Below are 22818 nucleotides of genomic sequence, written 5' to 3'. Positions count from 1 at the left end.
TGTTTACCCCGCGACACCCCCATGGGGAAAAACTGGGTGGCAGTCGTTAAAACTTGCCCAGGACCCGTAACGAAGAGTCGGGTTTGTGGAGGGGGCAACAAAAGAACTTCATCCTCACGGTCCAACCAACCATTTGGCAGTGTTGAATGTGATCGCATCTTGCCCCTGCACAATTGGTCAGACTGGGCAGCAAACACTTGGCGTCAGCAGATGTGTGGAGTAGCCAAGAAAGGCTCCAAAGAGGGGGTAAGAGGAAGCACAAAACGAACATATCTCTTCATGTCATTTGGCTGACTTTGATATCTCTCAACCAAAATCAGAGCTTTTGTCGCCATTTATCGTTACGAAACGTAAGTGTGCCAAGGTCGTTTCCTCCGTTACATTCACTTACACAGCCCACTTACTATATGCATGAACCACAGGAGGATGAGGGGTAACACCATCCAAGATCCTGAATCCAACAAAGACATCAGAAAGAGGCACGATGGATTGCAATACTACTCGGTGGCCCTGGTTTTAACAAATCGCACTTCTGTCATATTTAGACCCCGATTCTTGATGATCGAAGTTGAACGTCACGGATTTCGATGACCTTTTGTACGAATTTCCCTCTTTCAGTGTTAGCGAACCAAACATTCACTCACTTCTACGTGTCTGGTTTCAACTCAAAAAGGGGATATGACTTCGCGAAAAATCCCACACAAGATAAGGTTTCATATGAAAGGAAGAAAAATGAAAAGCCCAGCTGAGCAATATGCTAGTCGAAAAGGAATGCCGAGACGAAAATAAACGGGGGAAATCGGACGCAGTAAGTCGAACGTGCATCCAAGTTGATATAATGATCTGGAACCCGACGTATGAAAACCGAGAGCAACCTCAGGTCCCAAAGAACCGGAAGGTGCAAAATGGCATTTCTTCTCTGGAGTTGGATCAAGGTGTGGGTGACAAGCCATGACGGGACCGGGGTGATTCCCCAGTCTGGCAATTCATCTGTACCCGGCGCGGGTCTGGATCTGCCCCCAACCTCCTCATCGGTAGTCAAGTTTGAGTTCCGAGACCACGCGAGCCGCTGCGCTGTCACGAAGCGGCTCCATCAGGAACCTCTCATTACCCCCGAAAACCTCGGCGGAACAGCCCAAAACTGATAATGGCTTCTTGGTTCTGGCTTGGCTCCTGTCTATCTCGTATGCGCCACGTCGCCTCAGATCTCGTCGGCATGCAGGGCTGTTTCTGCGGCGGAGATGCTCTTCGGGCTCCCAATATCCACAGCTTTCATGTCTATCTACCCATGAATAAATCCCAAGCAGGGCTCATGTGATGTTACGGTGCATGCAAAGAGACTGGGAATCTCCAAAATTTCAGTCGCTGGCGCCGAATCATTTCACCACCGCTGAACTTGATACATGGCATCGTCTACCTTTGAGCATCGGTTATACCTTCCAAACTGCTGGATATCATACAATTCCACATTTTTAGCTGTGCTCAGCCACCCCCGGCCTGGGGTCTGGGAAGCTAGCGATGGAGGACTGCACGACTTGGCGCGGAATCTTCACCGGTCACGGGGGTGCTTTTCCGTCGGTTGAATAGCCCACATCGAGCTTTTAATTCAAGCGGAGAAAAAAACACTCAAGATGGGGTCTTTTATGCATCATGATCTCTTAAAGCGGCGTCGCAGTACCATAATCAGAAAACTTGTCTCCCGAAGGATTTTGGAAATGACAATGTTATGATTTGAGACTTACACAAATGGCCCCAAATCCATTCCTTGAACTAACTTACATTATTTACACGCGCAGTCTTCAAAGAAATTCTGGCGTTTTAGCCTCCGAAAATGCACTTATCAGGGTGGCTATAAGTCGTTAGTTTGAGCCCACTTTGAGCGTACGGACTCCTGAGTGAGTCCACGGGCTGAACATGAAAGGATCAACTTCACACATTTCTCGGACCCCAAAAATGGACTTCTATGTGAGCACCATAGAACGAAGAGATCGAAACGAGATTGGCGCTGAGATCAGACTTTCAAGTCTTCAAAATAGGATGAACATCACATTTATCGTTGACTCTCCGGATAAGTTCAGTCGCGTTAGATTTAAGGTGGCTGACGCGTTTTGGTGGTGGCGCATGGCGCTACACAGTCAACCCCATTCTGGCTGTCACACTCTTTCGGCCAACTTCCGCGAGGGGACAAACGCTCGAAAACTAGACTTCGAGCATCTCCAGATACTAGCAATCATTGTGTGAGGCACTGGTAGTCTCGCCGTTACTTTGGTCTGCAGTGCGCCTATTTCGTTGTCAACGTGGTGACTGTGCTACAATCACTGAGCATGAGAGCTCAACTCCTTTTCAAGTTCAACATCTGTCTCGATTCCATCAATTAGGGCATTTAACCCAAGACGAAGATGAACTCATACAAGACGCGTATCGCAACTGAAGTTCCAAATTGTCAATTCAGTTCGCCCTCTGTTGACGGCATGAGAGTAGACTCAAGGGATCACGAATTTGTCACGAATTCCAACTGTGGCTTGTGGCGATGCATCAATCCTCAAAGGCCCGGTATCTACGTTCATACTTTGGCCTCCGAAAAGCGCGCTAGAATCTCCACCGTTGTTCAAGTTGCCATTACTAACATCGGTCTAGGAACTGACTCCAAAGGCCACCGCACAGCGCAGGACATTTAAGCGTACGAGTCAGCCGGCAACAGCGCAGAAAATTTTTAGGGGAGGAATTTAACCCCCTCCGCAACCCCCCCACATCGTGGAGTTGAAAGGGGGGGAAATATCCCCGCGCTCCATTCCCCCAGCTTTGGACAAAACGTTGCGCGCTCATCCACACTCCAACCCAGTGCAGCAGCGGCCACACCAAACCATTACAGGCAGGCAGACAAGGCAGTGCGAGTGACAGTCAGCGGCAGTAGAGGAAAAAACTCGAAGGGGGCCAAAAGGGGAGGATGTCCGCCATTGCCAAAGAGCCCGCACGCGATCGCAACCGCCAGCATGCAGGAGAATAGTGGGACGTCGGCTCTGCCAAGTTACTCCCGACCAGCGAGGAGATCAGTTAGGTCCAGGGAAGGTTGTTTGACTTGCAAGTAAGTTTTATTTCACACTTGGTACCTTGAGACTCCGATCCGGCAGCCCATGGACGGTCGTCGGGCAATCTCCCGACGTGGTACTGTCGAGGAGGTCCAGCCAACGACCCGACATCACCGGCAACACTCCGTGCCGATGGATGATCATCTTGCTAATGTTCGACCCACAGACGCCGCAAAGTCAAATGTGATGAGAGTCGGCCTCGGTGCAGTCATTGCGAGCGCCTGAATCTAGAGTGCAAGTGGCGGCCGCAGTCGAGCAGCTTCGCCGCCCACGCAATGTTAGCAGCCGCAGGGTCCTCCGGGTCTGGTCGTAGTCCGGCTATCCCGTCCCATGCTACCGATGCCTCCGTTTCGCCGGCGGCGTCGGTGTTCCAGCCCATGCAGGCCGTTGATGAGATATTCGACTATGCCAACTTCTTGTGGGATGCTGGCGATGCCTGGCAGCAGGTCAACCCAGAACCTGGTCAGCAGATGAGCCTTGATGGGCAAGTTCTCGTAAGACATCCCCAAACCCGATCCCAATTCCATCCCATGGACTCGTCACGCTAACTGCTTAGCCAAAGAGGAACCAGTTTGCAGGTCAGCCTCTTGGAAGCCGGCAACCGCCGCTCATGAGTAGCCCGCCGAACCTCGCCTTCCCAGATCGAACTGCTATGGATGAGCTGCCAGACCCATCACCAATCCCTGATGCTAGTAGTCAGTCAGAGCAGGCCATGGCATTACAGGTCCCGACTGAGGACGACAGACTCATGGACTACTTCAGCCGCGTCGTTGTCCCTCCCATCCTTGCCGAAGTCGAGACGCAGAAGAAGTGGCTCGCCGTTCGACAGGTTGTCGTCGACATGGCGGGTGCGTCGCAAATGGTCAAGTGGTCGGTACTCGCCTTCTCGAACCTGATGCTATCACGTCGCGAAGGCTCCTGGCTAGCCAGTCCGGAAGATCATTATCAGAAAGCCGTGTCGGAAGTGGCTATCTGTGGCGACGAGTCGTCGCCCGCGACCGACAATCCGAGCTCACGCAGGGAGCACCTTCTCGCGACGCTCTTCTTCCTCAGTTATGTCGACATCCTCCGAGGTCAGATCAAGGCTGCAGACTCGTTCCTTAAGCGGGCCTATGGACTGTTCCAGCAAGGCGAGAAGAGCAGTTTTGCCGCTATCGAGAAGCAATTCCTGCAGTGGATGCGCCTACTCGATGCCCGTGCCGTTTCCGCTGGTGGACAGGGCTTGCTCCTTTCCAAAGATGACGAGCTGCTCTTAGTCGAAGCGTCACCAGCTAGTTTTGATGGAGGAGGCGCAGACTCAACCAGGGAGGACTTTGGAGATGGTGACATTGAGGATGTCCTATTCCAAGTTCTATACCAGCCCGGCATTGTCTTCTTCCAAAAGGTGCAGAGCTTCATGGGTCGGATATCAAAGATCGACCCTTGGCATAGGTCACGTGGCACCGTCGAGGACGAGACGGAGGTCATGAACATCGGGGCCGCCATCGCAGCGGATCTGCGGACCTTGTACGAGCAGCGGCCCCCGCTCATGGACTATGCCGTGGCGGGGAAGTTGACGGAGCCTCACGTTTCACCGCACCTAGCGTTCGTTATCACACGTGCATTTCGAACCTATCTTGCCAACTATCACGCAAGTAAAGTCCACCTACATAGAGTGGCATACAAAAACTTTCCCCTTACTAAAGAAGCCAGCGATGCTCTCAATCAGATTCGACGCCTAGCTCGACTACTAGTTGATTCACTGGACGCAGATAACTCATTACCGGTGAACATGCTGTGGCCTTTACTGATGTTAGGGTCGGAAGAGCAGGACCCTCAGGAGAGGATATGGATCAAGACCCAGATCCTGCGTATGGAGAGCGTTGCCGGCAATGCGAAGATCACTGCCCAGGTTCTAGAAGAGGTGCAGGCTAGGCAGGATGCTGAGAAGGTCCGGGTTGACATCCGATCCGTGATGCATGCCATATTCAACGCATGTTTTGCTATCGTCTGAGATGCCTTAGTATTCGACGGCTTCAGAAGGCTTCGCCACCAATCTCTACTCGGACGGTGGCTCTTCGCGAGCTTCGCACTTGCCGAGGATAGCTTCACGTTGGAAGTGTTCGCTTGCTTCGTACTAGTAACTACTTAGCTCAAGTCGCCAGAGCATTAGATACCCCTTTTATTGTACACCTCAATTAAATCATCTTCAGCACATGTTCCATCTACCCAAGTCATCAATGATTGATGACTTCTCTTCCACGCCACAGTACCCATTGCCGCCTTGGTGAGAGCCAGATCAGATTCCGGGCTAGCAAGCTGCGTGACTGGTTCCATCGGCTGCAACCGACGGGCGACACTAGCGTACCCGATCAGTGTGGGTCCCGATCGGAAGGCCCACAGACGGCCGCGACACCGATCCACTCCGATCGGTTACTCTCAAAACTCAGGTTCTTTGTCCGGTTTCGACATGGTTTTCTGTGAAAGTCTGGAGTTCTTCAATCAGATGACCTGGCCCGTGGGGAAGACTCAGTGAGCAGCTCACGACTCATGACCCTGCCTGCTTCCTGAGGCTCTGACTCCACAAGAAACCCGCCTTGCATGCTCGGTTCATGCCCGTGGGGAAGGTCGGCTTGTCGGAAACATGCCACCTTGAAGCGCCCCGCGCCTCGATGCCCACCGCGGGGTTGAGCGCTCCGACCCACGGAGTTCAGAACATACTTGTATCGACTGTTGCCATTCAAATCTGTTTGGCCTTTCTTCTCATTATCCCTAAACCTTCAATCGATACCCTAAACTCATCCTTGTTCATTTTGTCAAGCGTATCCTACAACCGCTACATCATTCACAATGGCTGCTAAGACTTTTCCCGCCGGTATCCACGTGCCTAGTTTGACCTGGTTTGGCAACGATGCCAGCCAAGAGATCGACTGGGACGTGCAGACCAAGCACCTAGAGTTCTTGGTGAAGTCTGGCCTCCATGGAGGTAAGTAATAAGCCCAAGTAGAGCCTAAGAACATCAAGTCTGACAGTATCGCAGTCGTCCTGGCTGGCACCAACGGCGAGGCTGTCACCCTCACCAATGATGAGAAGACTAGACTCGTCAAGACCACAAGAGAGGTTGCCGTCAAGGCCGGTCGCCCCGACCTCACTATCACCATGGGCTGCGGTGGCCAGTCCACCCGTGCCGTTATCGATGAGACAAAGCTCGCCAAGGCCGCTGGCGCCGACTACGCCCTTGTCCTTGTCCCCAGCTACTTCCACTTCGCCATGAACGAGGAGGCAATCGTCGGCTTCTTCGAGGAGCTCGCCGACGCCAGCCCCATCCCCATCATCATCTACAACTTCCCCGGTGTTGCCGCCGGCCTCGACGTCAACTCTGACATGCTCTCTCGCCTGGGCAAGCACGCCAACATTGTCGGTGTAAAGCTCACCTGCGGTGGAATCGCCAAGGTCGCCCGCGTCCGCGCTGAGTTCGACCCCTCCGTGTTCTTCGCCCTCGCAGGTCAGAGTGACTGGCTCGTGCCCGCCATGTCCGTCGGCAGCAACGGCACCATCACCGGCGTCGCCAACCTCTTCCCCAAGTACTGCATCAAGATTTTTGACCTTTACAACGCTGGCAAGATCGAGGAAGCCTCTGCCGCTCAGCTCAAGCTGGCCCAGATGGAGTGGGCTTTCGGCAAGGGCGGTATCAACGGCACCAAGTGGGTGGTTGCCAAATCTCACAGATACCCTTTGACCAGCTGCCACTGCAGACGCCCCTACCCTCAGTACACCGATGAGAAGAAGCAGGCCTGGATTTCAGACTTGGTGGCGCCTTTGGCCGTCGAGGAAGCCAAGCTGAACTAGGGTGCTAGTTTTATTTCAGTAATGGGGCTACGACGACATTTTTGAAGTGATATACATAATGGCATGGATAGGCGTTTAGGCAACTTTGGTTAAATTAGCACAAAAGCTATATCAAAAGATCTTCAGAATTACTGAGTCTTCCGAACAGGAATCATTGGACTGCTTCGTCTACCTCATATCGATGCATTGTACATGGGCGTAAGTAAAGTGTCTCATGTGGATAGACTCGTGGCCAAACCGAGCGAGTATCAGAGCAGGGGGGAATAGTGTATTGACCTAGTAATGAATGACAGACTATAGATCTATACATGAATGACTGACGAACCCCCGAATAGTAAGTAATGGTAAGGTATCTGCAAAGTAATTTGCAAACTCTAGATGGCAATGGGGCGAAGGGTAGCAGCTGGTTTCACAAGGTCATGATGCAAGGTATAGTCGAGTATGACCCTCACAGGTTGCTCTGCAACACATACGATTTGCCAGCTTCTAAAATTTTCAATCAGTCTCATCGCTCATTGACAATCTTATTGGTACAGATAGCAATTACTTACCAATTTCAAAGCAACTTGAAGTCCATCAGATTTTGGCCATAGACCCCGCTTACAAAAGCTTGTAGGCCTTAGCATCATCCTGGCCGCGCTTGTACGCCTTCGCGTCGTCCTGACCTCTCTTGTATGCCTTCGCGTCATCTTGGCCACGCTTATAAGCCTTAGCGTCATCCTGGCCTCTCTTGTAGGCTTTGGCATCGTCTTGACCGCGCTTATAGGCCTTGGCGTCATCTTGACCTCTCTTGTAGGCCTTCGCATCATCTTGGCCACGCTTGTACGCCTTTGCGTCGTCTTGACCACGCTTGTACGCCTTGGCATCGTCCTGGCCGCGCTTGTAGGCTTTGGCATCGTCCTGGCCTCTCTTGTAAGCCTTCGCGTCATCCTGACCTCTCTTGTAGGCCTTCGCATCATCTTGGCCACGCTTATACGCCTTGGCGTCATCTTGACCGCGCTTGTAAGCCTTCGCATCGTCCTGGCCGCGCTTGTAGGCTTTGGCGTCATCCTGGGCAGGGCTGAAGGCAGTGGACTCCTCGCGCTGATGGACCTTGGCGCCAGCCTGAGCCACCGCACCACCGTGTGCACCTACTAAAGTATTAGAAAGATAAATTTCTTGACAATTATGCCTCTCAATCGATGGTAAATTGGTGATCAGAGAATGTTAGACTTACCAAATGTCTCAGCCGCGAGGGCAGTCAAGGGGGCGATAAGCAGGAGGGTGTTAGAGAACTTCATTTTGAAAGTGGATGTGGGTGGCTGGTTATTGGTGAGGTACTTGGTGTATTTGCGTTCGATGGAAGCTGTTGTGTAGAGAGCTGGTTGAGATGAGAACTATCTCGGACAAGTTGGAGAAGCTAAATACTCATGTTCAGATCATGGTTTCCTCAAAGATGGTATTCGACGTCCAGTAAACTGTAAGTTCATTGACTGATTGTCACATCACCATCCATAAACATTGTCATTTGACTGACAGAATGTCATTCATGCTGGAAAATGGTCAGCTCCGCCAGCAACACCGTTTGATGTCATTGAGGCACATCACCTAGATGCCAGGGTATAACCTGAGATCATCATGCTGTGGTACAGTCGCGAGTAGCCGAGCCTGTCAAGATGGTCGGATGGTCAGTGTATGAGTCAGTTGTCAGACGGCATAGCGCTGTCACTGTCCTCAGAAAGAGTGGAGATACCAGATGCTCAAGCGGACTTTAGTCATATGAGAAGCTTAGATTCATGTCACGCAAAGTATTATGTCAGATTCAATCTGTATATACCTTGCCTTGTTGATTGAGACTTCGGAAACTTCAACTTCGCGACGGCATACTCTTTTTTTCGATAGAGTGAACTAAGGTAGTCATACATGTAGGATCGTGTGGCTTGATTTCGAAAAGGACCGCCGAAGTTCCTCGAAGTCGGTCCTACTTGAGTCTCGGCTGCACATGGTCTTACCACGATAACGATATCACGATACGTTTTCACACACCTTCTCACAAAGCTTTGCGACCAATTCTCATCTACAACAATGAACCTTCTCAAATGGCCTTGGTCTCGTATCTCTGGTCTACCGGAGTACCAAATCATGAACGAGAATGGGTCCGATGCCGGGTCTGAGGACCACCTACTCGCCGAAAAGGGCGCCCTTCGCCCCCGGAAGGGATCCGGCAAACTATCTCATCAACTCTGCCGACCATACCTTTGGGTCCATCTCATGGTATTTACGTTCTATACCGCACTCTTCCTGACCTTCGTCATTTCCCTCCAGGGTGAAGAGAAGATATGCGCCGACGACCAGACCATGGTATGGTGTAAGTTGACTCTGTTCTAGGCGTATCTTTCTGATTTCTGTACTGATAGTCAATCTCCGGACAACAGCACCAGCTCGAAAGGCTCTGAAGCCAGAACGATCCTTGTGGATGAACGAAGTGACGGATGGTAACGTCTATCGAGGCAAGCCGAGACCAGAATTAGACGCTGCATGGGACGAGCTCGTCTTATACAGCAATCTTAAACTCAAAGCAGAAGACCTCAAGAAAATCAACAGGACTTCTGTTCGACTTTCAGATGCATCTGGTCAGTTGACCGAATATTATTGGAGCGGGTTGAACGTCCATCATCAAATCCACTGTTTGAAATTAGTTCGACAAGCTCTATACCCGGATTACTACTTCAAGGGCAATGTGAAGCTGAAGCGTCATCTGGAAGATCATATTGATCACTGCGTTGATAGTAAGAGGTTTCTAAAACATTCAATGTCCACTCTTGATTATTTTGCTAATGCGCATATGAATTACTTGATAGACATTCGCATGGCTCTCATGTGCAAAGCAGACATCTCAATCGGTTCATATGACTGGGTCGACAACAATAGAAGGCCATTGACGAACTTCCGGACCGAGCATAGCTGCTATAATTGGGACCTCGTCAATAACTGGGCTCGAGATCGCCACTTCGATATTTACGACAATGTCACGATTGTTCATCCATTCCTTGGTAAGAAAAGCACATTATATACGTTGTGAGACATGCTGATGTGTCCGTGATACTCAGGCAAGTCGTATCCTCTCGACTCTAATGGCAACTATGTGTTCACTGAGGAAATTGATCCATTTTTGGGCAACAAGATCACGCCACCTTTGTGATGATCATGACGAGAGGTCGATCAATACAATTGATGATTAAAGAGGTATGAGGAGACAGCACGCTTCAACATAAGGGGAAAGAATTGAAGGTATATGTGTATACTGAAGAATGGGTCAGGTTGTAACTTGGAGGTTCTAGTATCTGTCTACTGAGATCCACGACTGCTTCCACCAATGAGATATCATCTGCACCTATAGTTGGATTAAACCTACTCAATTGTAAATTTTGTGAATGTTTCCAAATCTTCCATGGCCTCGGTCAAAGACTTTGGGTTGTTGTTCGACGTGGGAGGGGCCGGGATGGTGGTGGCTTAGATCAATATATACGTATCAGGTCAAAACTCTGTCCAATAAATGATATCTGATAATCTGCGGATTAGTTGCGATTTGTGCAGGCGCCCACAGTCCAAGATCGAATGTCTGACGTGTTGCCGCTGGTCACAGCTGGGTAGTTTCATTTGCCCAGTGATCACCAATTCTACTAACCTTTACTCTTCTTCCTATTCGACAGTGCGACTTAGTGTTGCATAGAGTTCACAAGAGGCCGGATGCTATATCTAGATACAGATCGTCAAGGAGGTGATAGAGGCTGGCCCACTGCCGACCGGGTTCCTCACGCACGGTCAATAGGCCATGGGCGGCTAAGGAGTACCCGAAGCCAAAGTTACGCGGGGTTGCCAGAAATGATACATATTATTCAGAAGACTGTGCGGGCTTCGGCCCGACGACTGAGCGCTGAGAAAAAAGAAGTCAATACCTAGCTCTCATTGTGCAACGGCCCTTCTCTCCACTCACCCGAAGCCGAAGACCAGGGCCGGATGGTAGGCAAAATTCCGTGGCTTCCGCTCTGTATTAGGCGGCCCGGTGGAGCAGCCGACGGGAGGATGCATTCAGTCTTGCCGGACAGATTTGACTTATCGGCTAGAGTGGCTTCATTCGGCATAATTCTCAAAGACGAACATGGTTTGTGATATCGAACTCTGCTACTTCCCAGGCAAGGATCCTCGATTAAGGTTTCCGGCGTCTGCGGGGCGGGCCGCTTCCGTACGAGTCATTGGGAGCTTCGGACGGGCATTGCTCAGTGCTCACTCATCCCTGACCCGATGCATTAACTCCGCAATAGTATCCTGCGTGCCTGGGTATTGATACGGAGTAATGTTTGTATCAACAATTCTACGAAGTGCCACATCGGAATGGTCTGGCTGTACATTTTCTCCGGTCCCGCAGCTTCAAAGCCGTCATAACTAAGTCCGCTATTTATATCGGTCAAACTGCCTCCGTAGTGCTGGACAGTACAGACTGCAAGGTAGAGTCAATGATATACCACATTTACTTGTGCTAGTTTAACTAGTAGTCCACGTTTTTATCGTCTAGAAGTCGGCTTCTCGACGTGAAACCCGCCATCCTCGTAGCCGACTCTTGGCTTGATCATGGTCCACTTTGTGGATCTCTGACTGCATTTCACTCGCATCGCCACGAAGCGGCAAACAAACCAGTAAAGGCCGACGGAACCTGCCATCCAAAGAGGTAAGCCGAAGCTAAGTGGGTTGTAGCTCAGGCATACCCAAGGGTCTGTGGCATGATATCTGAGATATCTCCTCCCCCAGACCATGCTTAGATTTCGGGGCACATTTCGGCAGCGAATCCGAGTACACCAAACGTCAAAGTTGAGCAAGAAATCACGAGTCAAGAGGGTCTTTTGAAGACTCCAACAAGGATTGGAGGAGTTGAGAATAACCTGGTGAGACAGCCTGGCTAAGTGGATAGGCCAAAGACGTCCTTCACGTAGTATTGAGTTTGGAGAAACACGAGCTGGGAAGCACAAGATGTTTGCAAGCTCGGGAAATAAACCTCGCAGGCGAAAGCTGGTAAAAGTCGCTAAAGTTGTAAATAAAGACCTAGCAACTTTGAATCAAGCGGGAATACCGCTAGAAAATGCAGGTTTAAAATGCCATTGGTATATGACTTTACTCTAGATTCCACCAGAACTGTCTCGTAACATCTTTCGTCTTACTCGTTGACCTGCTTTGAAATTGATTTCAAGACACTCACATTCAAGTCGAGTATATTGATTGCGTATAGAGACAATGGATAGAGAGAATGCTGCTTCCGTTTCAGGAAAGGATGACTGGACCGCAGTATCTGACCCGAGAGAGAAGAAGAGGATTCAAAACCGAATCGCGCAACGTGCTCACCGTATGTCTCGACATCGATTCTAATTAGGAGCTTCAACTGATAATTAAGGCAGGTGAGAAGCTTAAACAGCGTCTTCAAGTTCTTGAGAGTTTGGTCAAAGAGAAGAAAGAATTGTCCGCCAACGAGCATGAGCCCCGGGACAAAGACTCGCTCAGCGTACCCACGACCCCAGGACAACGATCAGTGCCATCATCAACAGCGCCTCCCCTCAGCTCAACTAGCACGTCCAGAGAATCAATGTCTCTTTCAGAAGATCCCTCGTCACAATTTCCAGAAGTCGCCGAGACCATGTGGCGTTTTCTTGCCCAGACACCGCAGAACCCACCACCAATCGCCAGCCCAGCCGGGCTCTTCAGTGGGGGAAGGCCAAATGACATCCATAAAGGATTGGCGCCGGGATGTTTCGACCGCGGAGATCCACTGGCTGTGAGGTTTGATGCCCCCTCGGACCAGATGCTTGGGATGATGGCCCCAGGCGAGATACCAAGCTGGGGAAACGATATCGCTCTCAGTTATCTCTCCTCCCCACCCGAAACAGAAGCTTTCCAACGTCGTGACTACTCTGACGAGTTCATGGGTATTCACGGTGGCTCCTGCGCTGGGAAGAACGAATTGAAAACGCCACGGGGACGGGTCGGCTCTATAGCAAGCACTACGTCTCTTTGCGAGAGGCTGAGCTGTCTGAAGCACTGTGCAAAACTTCTGGGCTTCAGCAGCTTGGATGCCGTGCTATCCCTCTACTACACAGCCGACCTGAGCGAGTCACCTGCGCTTTCAAACGAGCAGAGTGCCAGTCGTGAGCGGCGGCTTCCCACTCTGCTCTCCGAGATCAGAGAGCATTCCAACATTTGGAACAGATGGGAGCAATCTGGTTTCATTGAAGAAATGCTTAGAGGTGCTGAATGCTTTTACGCCGAGGAAGTCAAACAAGGGAGGGCTGACTTGGATGAACAACTCATGGGAACTCTCGACGACCCGTTGATGATAGAATCCGTGCCCGAGATCGCGTGGATCTTGAGAGACAAGGTCCGTTTTTCACCCAGCCCCCAAGCATCATTGCTATGCTATATGCCCGACGGACGGCTTACATGACGCATCTTGTATTAGTATCCCCGCCTATGGGCATTGATCACGAGCCTCATTGCTCACACAGCGACGGATGGAGAGCAGGCACATCCTCATGGGGCATTCGCACCTATGATGACGATTTGTCATCCTATGAAGCCTCTCCCACCTACTACTTTTGCATATAACCTTCGGAATGGCATTCCGTGACCTGAACCCCGCACACAGCTGCAAGTGCATGCACCTCGGTATCTGGTGCATTGGCTGTCACATCGATTCTGCACTGCAAGCCTTGACGGGAAGACAACAGACTAGGTCAGGCCTAAGTAGCGCATGTGGCTAGATGAGGGATTTGACGAAGGGCCTTTCTCAGCAATTATGTGTCTCAGATGGTAGCTGGTTTATCTTAGAGGTTTCATGGATCTAACTATTCAAGACTCAACGGATGCCCCTCTTGCACTTGGCAACGCGTCTGATGTGGTGAGCGGTAGACAGACGTAAGGTGTTTTACCTGAATGCGCGATACTAGTTGAACAACCATGCGACTGCAAGCAAAAGCGCGCCGGGATTCTTTAACATAGACCTATGGGGTAGCAATAACTACAATGGGCTGACTTATCCTTCAACCAGGGGGCAATCTGAATGGAGAGTCCAGCCTTCGTTGCAGTCGCGAGGAATGCACTTTGAGTCACTTGAAGAGAGAGAGGGTGACGCGTGGGGCACATAACCATCCTGCTTGTAAGTTGCCAGGGTATTGAGTCAGCCGTCAGATGATCAGTCAGAATGTCCAGTAGTAAGACAGTCAGATAGTAAACAACTTATCTTGATCATAAGAATCTTGGCTCGCCAATTTGTCAGTCAGCATAAGTATACTACTCTGAGACTTGACCCAAGTCCATGCATCATATGTTTTTTTGGATTAAGAGGAGAGAAATGTAGGCGACTGAGTGAGCAAAAATACATGAAGGAGTGGTCTCACGCCCCTGGAGCTCGTACGCTTTCGACATCCATTTTTGCAACAACTTACGATGAAGTGTCTGCTTCTCCTGTGCACAGGATTGACCCATGTTCTGGGGAACGTCAAGAATACCGGTCCCGACGCACTCTGTGTCTTTCCCCGGCCTCTCGCACACTCCTTGATCTGCACCGTCAAGGATGTTGTAGACCCGCTCACCACCGCTCGGGACCGCGTCTCGTCTAACTCTTCAGCCTTACCAACAAGTCCTCTCTGGACTGGGATTTCTCGATGCTTCAGAGAAGGGCTTGAATCTCCCGAATTTTGCATTTACATCAAGGAAGACTACGGAGGCAAGGGCATCGCTGTCATAACCGAGGCCGAGACTGCCAGTCATATTGTGAGTAGTCGGGGGTTTACCGAACCAAGCTATCTTACGGGTACCAATCAGATATCGCCAAAGATTAAGCTCGCGGCTATTCCTGGCAAAGAGTATGGATTGGTAGCCACTGGACGTATCGCACGGGGTGAGGTGATTCTCAAAGAGACCGCCAGTCTGCTGGTTGACTACTCAGCACTCGAATCGATGCCACGAAAGCAGCTGGACATCATGAGAGCTCATGCAGTAGGCCTGTTGAATTCCCATCATCGGAATCAGGTCATGAATCTGTCTACACACGGATACCATGGAGACGAGGTATCTACCGTCGCTGCAATTGCCAAGAACAATATGTTCTCGATCAGCACCAATAGCAGCCGTACTGACGACCGGTTTTATGCACTGTTTGCTCAAAGTAAGTTCCCTTTTAGACCCTTTCATCCTTCATGTTTTTTTTGCTGCCATCAAATACTAATAACACGTCTAGCTTCTCGCCTGAATCACGATTGCCGCCCCAACATCGACTACTGGTTTGATCCTCGGACTCTCACACAGCGAACAACCGCCCTTCGCGACATCGTCCCCGGCGAAGAGCTCACAATCAGTTATGTCGAGCCTTTGCAATCTCGTGATGAGAGGCAGAATCGTCTGCACTCCAACTGGGGCTTCAATTGCAGCTGTCATTTTTGCAAACAACCTGATCTCGTGACTGAAGCCTCAGACAAACGAATAGCACAAATCTACTCCCTGCTTGAGGAGCTGAAGGACCACTCGCCTCAGTCAAATGCTACACCACAAATGGCCGAGCTTCTTATATCTCTTTATCACCAAGAGCACAACTGGAGTTTCCTTAGTGAGGCCTACATGCTTGCTGCGATTGAATACAGCGGTGTTGGAGAGCCGTGGCTTGCGACAAAGTATGCTAGCCTAGCGATCGATGCTGGTCTCCTCTCTCTGTGGGAAGATCATAGACACGTCAAAGATATGGAAGATCTCGCGAGGGATCCCTGGTCACATTGGAGTTGGATGCTGAGAAAACATTAAGATCAAGCGATAGCTTGGGTGCAGGGCAGGTGATAAACATTGAAGTAGTCGAGCATGATCTTTCGAGATGGCAAATCATCCTTGCGTGTAAAGCCTCTCTAGACTGATGAATGATAACGCGAAGCCAATCGCTGAATGTGCTTGATAATAGCGGGCAAGCAGTTTGGATGCCTAAAAAAGAGCAATGTCTCGGGTTTTGGTGAATTTCCATTTCAAACTGGAAGAACTGCAGCGGTGAGCGCCTTGGCGGTTGTACATCCAATCAACGTAGTTCTCGGAGTGCGCAGAAGTGCTAATCAGCCCGTATGCATAGTTCACAACAGCGTTAGGTCCAGATCTGCAGGTTTCTGTGCTCTTTTCAGCTTGTGCAGATCAGCCGCACGAGTCTAGCCATCTTTTTCCCATCGAGTTGGCAAGCTACAATACCACCATGATCACCTGATAGCATATAAACATGCAAGTGAAGCTACCTATCGACTAGAAATGCTCGTCGACTCATTTCTCGAAGACTTTATGGATCGTCATAGACGGCTAATTGAGGACGACGATTATGCCTCAGGTAAACATTATCTTTCACTAAATGATCGACTCCCCGAACTCGACCTTCATATGACAAAATCAGTTTCATTAGATTTCAAGATCAACTATTACCCTTCATTGATATTCAAAATTTCTCAATTTCGGTTCTATAAATAATCGCCGAAAATACAGGCGATGGAGAAGCTGAAACTATTTGTGAAGCACTTCAGAAAGTTGAGAGCTGGCATTGAAGATGAGGAAAAGGACGACCAGGATGTTGATCCCGATTGGGACTTTGACCCAGATAACTACGACAAAAAGTTCCTCGGAAAGCTGCAGCAGAATTTCTACGACGCGGCCGAAATGATCAAGATTGCGTTCTTCACTTTGGTTGTCGACGAAGGCTTGCCATCGCAACAAAGATGGATATATCAGACACTCTTGATTCAGTATCGACAAACTCTAAGCAATCAGATTTATCCTTGGACTTATCTAAGTGCCTTTCTAGCTTGGTACTTTCCGAACATCAACTTTCACCCATACACATTAGCCCTCTTCGCCGACAGCCAGATTCGTTGCAAGTACGCCAGCTTGCCGAAGGATCTCGGTTTCTTCTTGAAGCCCGTGATCTACTCGGGTGCACGTGTTGTGTTCCGAAAACTATTCGACTTCCGCGATATATCGGTTGCTTTGGAGACAGTCTTGGGATCTTCCGATTTCTGGCCTACTGCTGTGGCACCAATCTTGCCCGGTTTACTGCTCAGTGTCCCAAGGGGTACAATTAATGGATTCGTTCCGGAGGGAAGGCAGGGAATAATCATGGCTGTAGTCGTATGGGCGTGTGTTACTACTCTTCCCGAAGTTCTTCATTACTCCTTCTGGTTATGGTTTACTGGGCCGGACCTATATTTGCAGCCTGTGGTGGCCGTCGAGTGGTTGCTGTGCTCGATCTTCTGGCTTTCAAAGGGGGTTCCCTTCCAGGCAGCTTATACAATGCACCTCTTCGTCAACCAGTACCCTCATCAGGAGTTTTGGCTACGACATCATGGCGGAGAGGCTTCACCGATTCTTCGAATGGAGCGCCGGGGGTGTCTCTGGTTCGCGCTTACGAGCTTTTTTATCAAAGCCCTCGAAATGGATCCGACCTCAGCTAGGACAGAGCCTTTTGTGCTCCCTGTCAGCACTTCGCTAAAGGTTGCTTTTTTTATCGGAATGGGCGTATATCTAGTGAGGTATGGAATGGCGATGCGAATGACGAAGTTCAAGCATAAGCCATTGCGACGACCAAACGAATTCCGCATTCTTCGGCTTCGGGCTCAACCCTGCTTCCGGAACTCACCAGTGCAATGCGATATCATCCACGCAACCTTAGATTCACCTCCCTCGTATCGAGCAGTGTCTCACCGTTGGGCAGCTACAAGAGATGAACCACAAATCATTCTCGTAGATGGAGCGCCATTTCTAGTTTCTACAAGCATTTACGATCTCCTTGTCCAGTTGCGGAGGCTGCGCCTTTCTCAGCTTCTATGGATTGACTCTATTTGCATTGACCAGGCCAACGCGCAAGAAAAGAGTCGACAAGTCGGGCTGATGCGAGAAATTTTCGAGGAGGCCACATCGACTATCGGCTGGCTGGGCAAAACTCCAGTAGCAACGAAGGCATTCGAGCTTGTCCGGCAAATTGTGACGACGGCACAGATGGATCAGACAGAGCTCCTTAATTTGAAGTCGTCACCTTTGTCCGGATGGCAAGAACTCCTTTCTCTCTTAGCCAATAGCTGGTTTGAAAGAGTTTGGATCATTCAAGAAATTGCTGCTTCTAAAGAGACCATACTTCAGAGTGGAAATACGCTGATACACTGGGAAGATTTCGCAGAAGGTCTGGGCCGGATTTTGGCCCAGGGAACAGGAAACGATGATCACCGGTCTATCTTGACCAACGAACATCTTATGAATGCGCTGATCATGGAGAATATGCGGTTTCAGGTTGACGAGATTGACCGTCTTGCCCTGAAAGATGCTTTGAAACTTGGGTCTAGGTTCAAATCAACACTTTCGGTCGACAATGTGTTCGCCTTGCTAGGAATCATAAAAGAACGCAACGCGCCGTTGTTTCATCCAAACTTTCGTCATAGCGAAGTCTTCACAGACGAGATCTTTTCTCGGGGAGGAGCCGCCAAGGATATGTTCGACACTTTGGATTCCATTGTTGAGTTTGCCGACGGGCTGAGAAAAACTGATCCCCTTCAGAGCCGAAAGACAATCAGATTACTGAGGTCCATACCAAAGGCGACACGGTCTTTCAGCGAAATGGTGGATGGTATGCACAGCATTCTAGATCGAACAAAACAGTCCAAAGACAGTCCACAGCACATCAAGCCGGACTATACTGACAAGAGTACGCCTGAAGTTGTATACACCATGGTTGCCCGAGAACTTGTCAGAACCGGAGATGCCTTCGCCTTTCTGCGATACGCAGGAATCGGTAACTCTAGGGGTCCTTCATTTGAAAACCTGCCATCATGGGTTCCAGATTGGTCAGCCGAGGTCAACGTGTACATTCTACCCCATGATGTCAGACCGCCGACGAAGCGACAAAAGCCGACTTCGACTGATGCTTTCAAAGGCGACGACAAACATCACTCTTTAGTTTCTGATGGCGGGTTCAACTTACTTCACGTCAAGGGAGCTGTGATCGGCAAGGTCGCTTTGGCAACCAAGATGCACGACAATCTCGGGAAGTCTAGAGGAAACATTCTCAAGGATGCGAGAACGGATTTAGAGCTCCAAGTTTCGAGCTTTGAAGCAGCATTGAGCGCCGCGAAGGGGATCAATCTTCCGCCAAATCAGTCGGACGACAGTCGCAAACATCTCTTTCTCAATGCGGTTCTGGCAAGATCTAATGACGAGGTTCAGGACAATACTTTCAAGCAGGCTGCAGACTTGCTAGCAGAACGCATGGAGAATGACCAAAAGCTTCTCCAGAAGCTTCGAGAAAGCAACTTGGATAATAGCCCGCGTCCACACATCCCTACCCCTAGCGATCCGTCATTAAAATCCTTGGAGGCCATGGCAAGGGTTTATCTTATAAAACGAAAGGTGCAATCCTCCTCCAACAGCAAGTTTGCACATCTTATGAAAACGGATGTCTTGCCTAGTTTCGAGCACTATCGTTGGCAAGAGAAAACCTTTACACTTCCGCCAGGAGGTCCCTTGCGAATGTTTGACAAGCGCGGCACGAGTGTCCTGGCGGCATACGATCAATATGTGGACTACACCCTCGGGAGAAAGTTCATCGTGCTCGGAACAGGGCAAATGGGCTTAGCACCAGCAGGGGTTGAAGTTGGCGACTTAATCATCTGGGTGAAAGAACACGCAGTCTTTCTGACTCTACGGCCGGCTCCTATATCAACGCGCGTGAAAGAGGAATTGAAACTTGAAGAATTGCGGAAGCAAGAGTTGGCGAGGCAAAGGGCCGAAAAAGAGAATGCTAGGAAAGAAAAGATTGACAAGGATGGTGCCGAAAAACAAAAAGAAGTTCACAAAGCAGAACAGGCACGTAGTGAAGGAGAAGAAGATGAAAAGGGCCCAAGCGAGGCTAGCAACAGCAACTTGTTCGATCTAGACAACACCTTTCGATTAATCGGAGAGGCCTTTGTCAGCAACGCACAACAAGGCCCAGACAGGGCAGCTGCAGCAGGGGACGGCGATCGAGAATGGTTCAGCTTGTGGTAGTTCCAGACTTTGCAATCGCAATACACTTTTAGAGAATTCTCAAATTGTCCTCTTTAGCTATAAACATTACTTGCTTATCTCGTCAAATTGAACTCGCTAATACGTGCGATCTCCGCAACTACGATACTTCTCCCCCCTAAACAGCCTCCGTGTGTTCGCTCGACTTCGCCTTGTTGTCATCGAATGTGGCGTCGACAAACTTAGTTGAAGGTTCAGGGCGAGCATCATGAGCATAGCCGCTATTAACAGAAACGTTAGTATCGATTCACTACAGGGTTTTATCCTTGCGAGAGTGACGTACAAGATGACATCCATTTGGTCCATGGTAAGACCCTTGGTCTCTGGCAAGAAGAAGTAGCCCCACAAGGTGGCGATGATCATCCACGAAGCGAAGAAGAACCAAGTTCCGTAGCCGAAAGAGCTGAAAATGTAGGGCATGGCCTTGGTGATGGCGAATTGAGTAGCCCTGAACATGTGTTAGATGCCTTACGCGGTGAGCTTTCAAAGGGGCATAGTTGTCGACTTACCAGACAACGAGAGCAGCATAGGTGCCGGTGAAGTTGCGAAGGGCACCGGGGAAGATTTCGGCACTGACAATCCAAGGAATACCGTTCAAGCCGAAAGACCAGCTATTGTTATGGTTAGAGATTACAATCTTCAAACAATTTGTGATAAGTAACTCATGAACTTACCAGATAGAGTAGATCATGATCATGCCAGTAGCTGCCTTACCACCAGCCGCGGTAGAGGCAGATAGCTCCTTTCCGGCGGCGATAATGTCGGCAGGGTGACCAATCTTCACGTATGCACCAACAATGAAGAGGCACATCGAGCAGATGAATGAGGAGACGATGGCAGGCCAACGTCTTCCGAGGAGGTCGATGAGGAAGATAAAGTAAATAATAGATGCAATGGCTGTAGTCCGAGTTAGCGAAGAGTCCCCAGCCATCATGCTAACCATAGCTCACCCTTGATCAGTCCGTAGATACCGGTGTATAGAGAAACATCAGTGATGCCGATCGATGTGAAAAGCGTGGGCTAACGACAGAATTAGCAAGTTATGTCTTGACAGCCTAATTGTTGAGGGATATGATCCTTACTGAGTAATAGTTAATAGCGGCAGCTCCGGAAAGGTTGTTAAGAGCGAAGGCACAGAAGACGAGGACAAGGCGATTCCACATGCCCTTGCGGGCCAGCATGTTGGCGACGCCGCGGAGGTATGCCCATTGTCCGGTTCCGTACTGCAATGAAACGGCTCTTTCTTCGTCGAGTTTCTTCTGGAATTGGTCGAGTTCTTCTTGCATGTCTGTTTGCATCCTCGCGTTAGTTCTCTTCGTTCATGGCAAGGTATTCACGATGAAAATTGCTTACACTTGTGGTCGATCGGCAGTCCCCTGAGACCCTCGAGAACCTTGTGGGCGCGTTCCGTCTTGTTCTTACGCAGAAGCCAGAGGGGGCTCTCGTGAATGAAGAAGACTCCGACGAAGAGGATGCCGGCGGGGACGAGTTGGAATGCCATTGGGATTCTCCAGCTAACAGGCAGGCTCGGGTCGATGGTTTGCGTAATGCCGTACTACCCGAATGATTAGGACAAGTACTTGAAGGTTTCTAAGTAGCGTAGTCGTCAGAATTTTTCGACTTACGTTGATCCAGAAACCAATGACACTGCCAATCTGGTATGCGACTTCGAAGAGACCGGTGAGGATACCGCGGATGGAGGGGATCGATAATTCTCCGATGTAGGACGGGACCGTAGCTGTGATACCACCACAGCCGATGCCAGTAAGGGCGCGACCCGCGTCTGCGTAATAAGTCTTAGCCAAAGTTTCTTCAAGTCCGAATACTCGAGGAGTTGACTTACAGATGAAGGACAACTGGTTTGTGGCGGCAGTCATCAAAATAGCGCCAACGAGGAAGATAACAACATTAGCCTGGAGAGTCCACTTTCTACCCAAGCGTTCAGTAACTAGACTCAAGTCAGTGTGCTGCAAATAACTCCTCTTCCGAATGTCGTACTGAAGAAGCAAAGAACTGCGCCGCCCAAGGCTCCGGCTTGAAAAGCTGATGTGATATTGCTCGAGATGTTATTCGAGTTTCCAGAGTTGATCCCAAAGTCTCTCTTGAAACTGCTGCGGGCAATCGTGGTTCCGATGAACGCTGAATCGTAGCCAAAACTGCCAAAGATCAGTTGTTGGTCGTAGCCATAGCTATTGACATTATCGAAACCTACAGGAAAGATCCCATGGCGATGATTCCTGCCTCGATGTAAAGTTTCCAGTTGTACACCTCCTTCGGCGTGGGCCGATCCTCGACAGCCTTGAAGCCACCCATGATTGCGATGAAACGTTGCTGCTGACGGGGATTATTCGATAGAGCTCGAGCGCCGGAGCAGTCTGCGATGATCGGTTTATCTGATCGATGACACACGCGCGCACACTGGAGTCACATTCAACAAACTTCCGGCTGTCAAAGAGTATTTATCCTGCCCTCCTTTACCACCACGTCGGATGGCGCATCCCCACGGGGTACCCGGTGGAGAAAACATGGAGGATTTAGGAGTTGCTCATTCGCGGCGCCGTCTCTGCCCGGGCTTTGGGGGGTGCGTGGAAAGATGGGGGAATGCTTGCTAGTTTGACTCGCGCTGGTGCGCCCTGCGCCAGAAGAATTCATGGGTGCACTCCTCGGAAGTCGTCCGTGGAACGATGTCATAAACGGATTTCTTATCCGATCAAGTGGAACCTAATTCTTTGCGCTAACAAAACACAGAAAAGTCTTTGTTCCAAGTAGCAACTGTTAGCGCTAGTCGCTGCCTTTTGCCGTGGTCTTT

General features: G+C 50.0%; 8 protein-coding genes across 8 annotated transcripts; 6 read left to right on the top strand and 2 right to left on the bottom strand.

Annotated features, from left to right (window-relative positions):
* Positions 1–3364: 3364 nt before the first annotated feature.
* CPAR01_13548 (uncharacterized protein) lies at positions 3365–5082 on the top strand (the record flags this gene model as incomplete). Its single annotated transcript, XM_060497801.1, has 2 exons — positions 3365–3583; positions 3652–5082. 2 exons carry the CDS (start codon positions 3365–3367, stop codon positions 5080–5082), a joined length of 1650 nt encoding a protein of 549 aa, XP_060343269.1.
* Positions 5083–5918: 836 nt separating this feature from the next.
* Positions 5919–6917, top strand: CPAR01_13547 (dihydrodipicolinate synthetase; the record flags this gene model as incomplete). Its single annotated transcript, XM_060497800.1, has 2 exons — positions 5919–6054; positions 6109–6917. 2 exons carry the CDS (start codon positions 5919–5921, stop codon positions 6915–6917), a joined length of 945 nt encoding a protein of 314 aa, XP_060343268.1.
* A 600-nt stretch (positions 6918–7517) lies between these two features.
* Positions 7518–8197, bottom strand: CPAR01_13546 (uncharacterized protein; the record flags this gene model as incomplete). The annotated part of the gene is made up of 2 exons (XM_060497799.1): positions 7518–8047; positions 8134–8197. The coding sequence occupies 2 exons, from the start codon at positions 8195–8197 to the stop codon at positions 7518–7520; spliced, it is 594 nt and encodes a 197-aa protein (XP_060343267.1).
* Positions 8198–8981: 784 nt separating this feature from the next.
* Positions 8982–10098, top strand: CPAR01_13545 (uncharacterized protein; the record flags this gene model as incomplete). Its single annotated transcript, XM_060497798.1, has 4 exons — positions 8982–9264; positions 9314–9685; positions 9758–9949; positions 10007–10098. 4 exons carry the CDS (start codon positions 8982–8984, stop codon positions 10096–10098), a joined length of 939 nt encoding a protein of 312 aa, XP_060343266.1.
* Positions 10099–12185: 2087 nt separating this feature from the next.
* Positions 12186–13386, top strand: CPAR01_13544 (uncharacterized protein; the record flags this gene model as incomplete). The annotated part of the gene is made up of 2 exons (XM_060497797.1): positions 12186–12294; positions 12347–13386. The coding sequence occupies 2 exons, from the start codon at positions 12186–12188 to the stop codon at positions 13384–13386; spliced, it is 1149 nt and encodes a 382-aa protein (XP_060343265.1).
* Positions 13387–14387: 1001 nt separating this feature from the next.
* Positions 14388–15737, top strand: CPAR01_13543 (uncharacterized protein; the record flags this gene model as incomplete). The annotated part of the gene is made up of 2 exons (XM_060497796.1): positions 14388–15108; positions 15181–15737. 2 exons carry the CDS (start codon positions 14388–14390, stop codon positions 15735–15737), a joined length of 1278 nt encoding a protein of 425 aa, XP_060343264.1.
* Positions 15738–16451: 714 nt separating this feature from the next.
* On the top strand, positions 16452–19991 carry CPAR01_13542 (uncharacterized protein; the record flags this gene model as incomplete). The annotated part of the gene is made up of 1 exon (XM_060497795.1): positions 16452–19991. The coding sequence occupies one exon, from the start codon at positions 16452–16454 to the stop codon at positions 19989–19991; it is 3540 nt and encodes a 1179-aa protein (XP_060343263.1).
* A 136-nt stretch (positions 19992–20127) lies between these two features.
* CPAR01_13541 (uncharacterized protein) lies at positions 20128–22322 on the bottom strand (the record flags this gene model as incomplete). Its single annotated transcript, XM_060497794.1, has 11 exons — positions 20128–20230; positions 20293–20457; positions 20519–20620; positions 20684–20906; positions 20960–21029; positions 21092–21297; positions 21363–21564; positions 21635–21792; positions 21853–21957; positions 22008–22165; positions 22222–22322. The coding sequence occupies 11 exons, from the start codon at positions 22320–22322 to the stop codon at positions 20128–20130; spliced, it is 1593 nt and encodes a 530-aa protein (XP_060343262.1).
* Between the last annotated feature and the right edge of the window lie 496 nt (positions 22323–22818).

The sequence above is a fragment of the Colletotrichum paranaense genome, assembly GCF_030867605.1.
Source record: "Colletotrichum paranaense strain IMI 384185 chromosome Unknown Scaffold_13.1, whole genome shotgun sequence".
Classification (NCBI taxonomy): Eukaryota; Fungi; Ascomycota; class Sordariomycetes; order Glomerellales; family Glomerellaceae; genus Colletotrichum; species Colletotrichum paranaense.
This window is presented reverse-complemented; position numbering and strand designations above follow the sequence as displayed.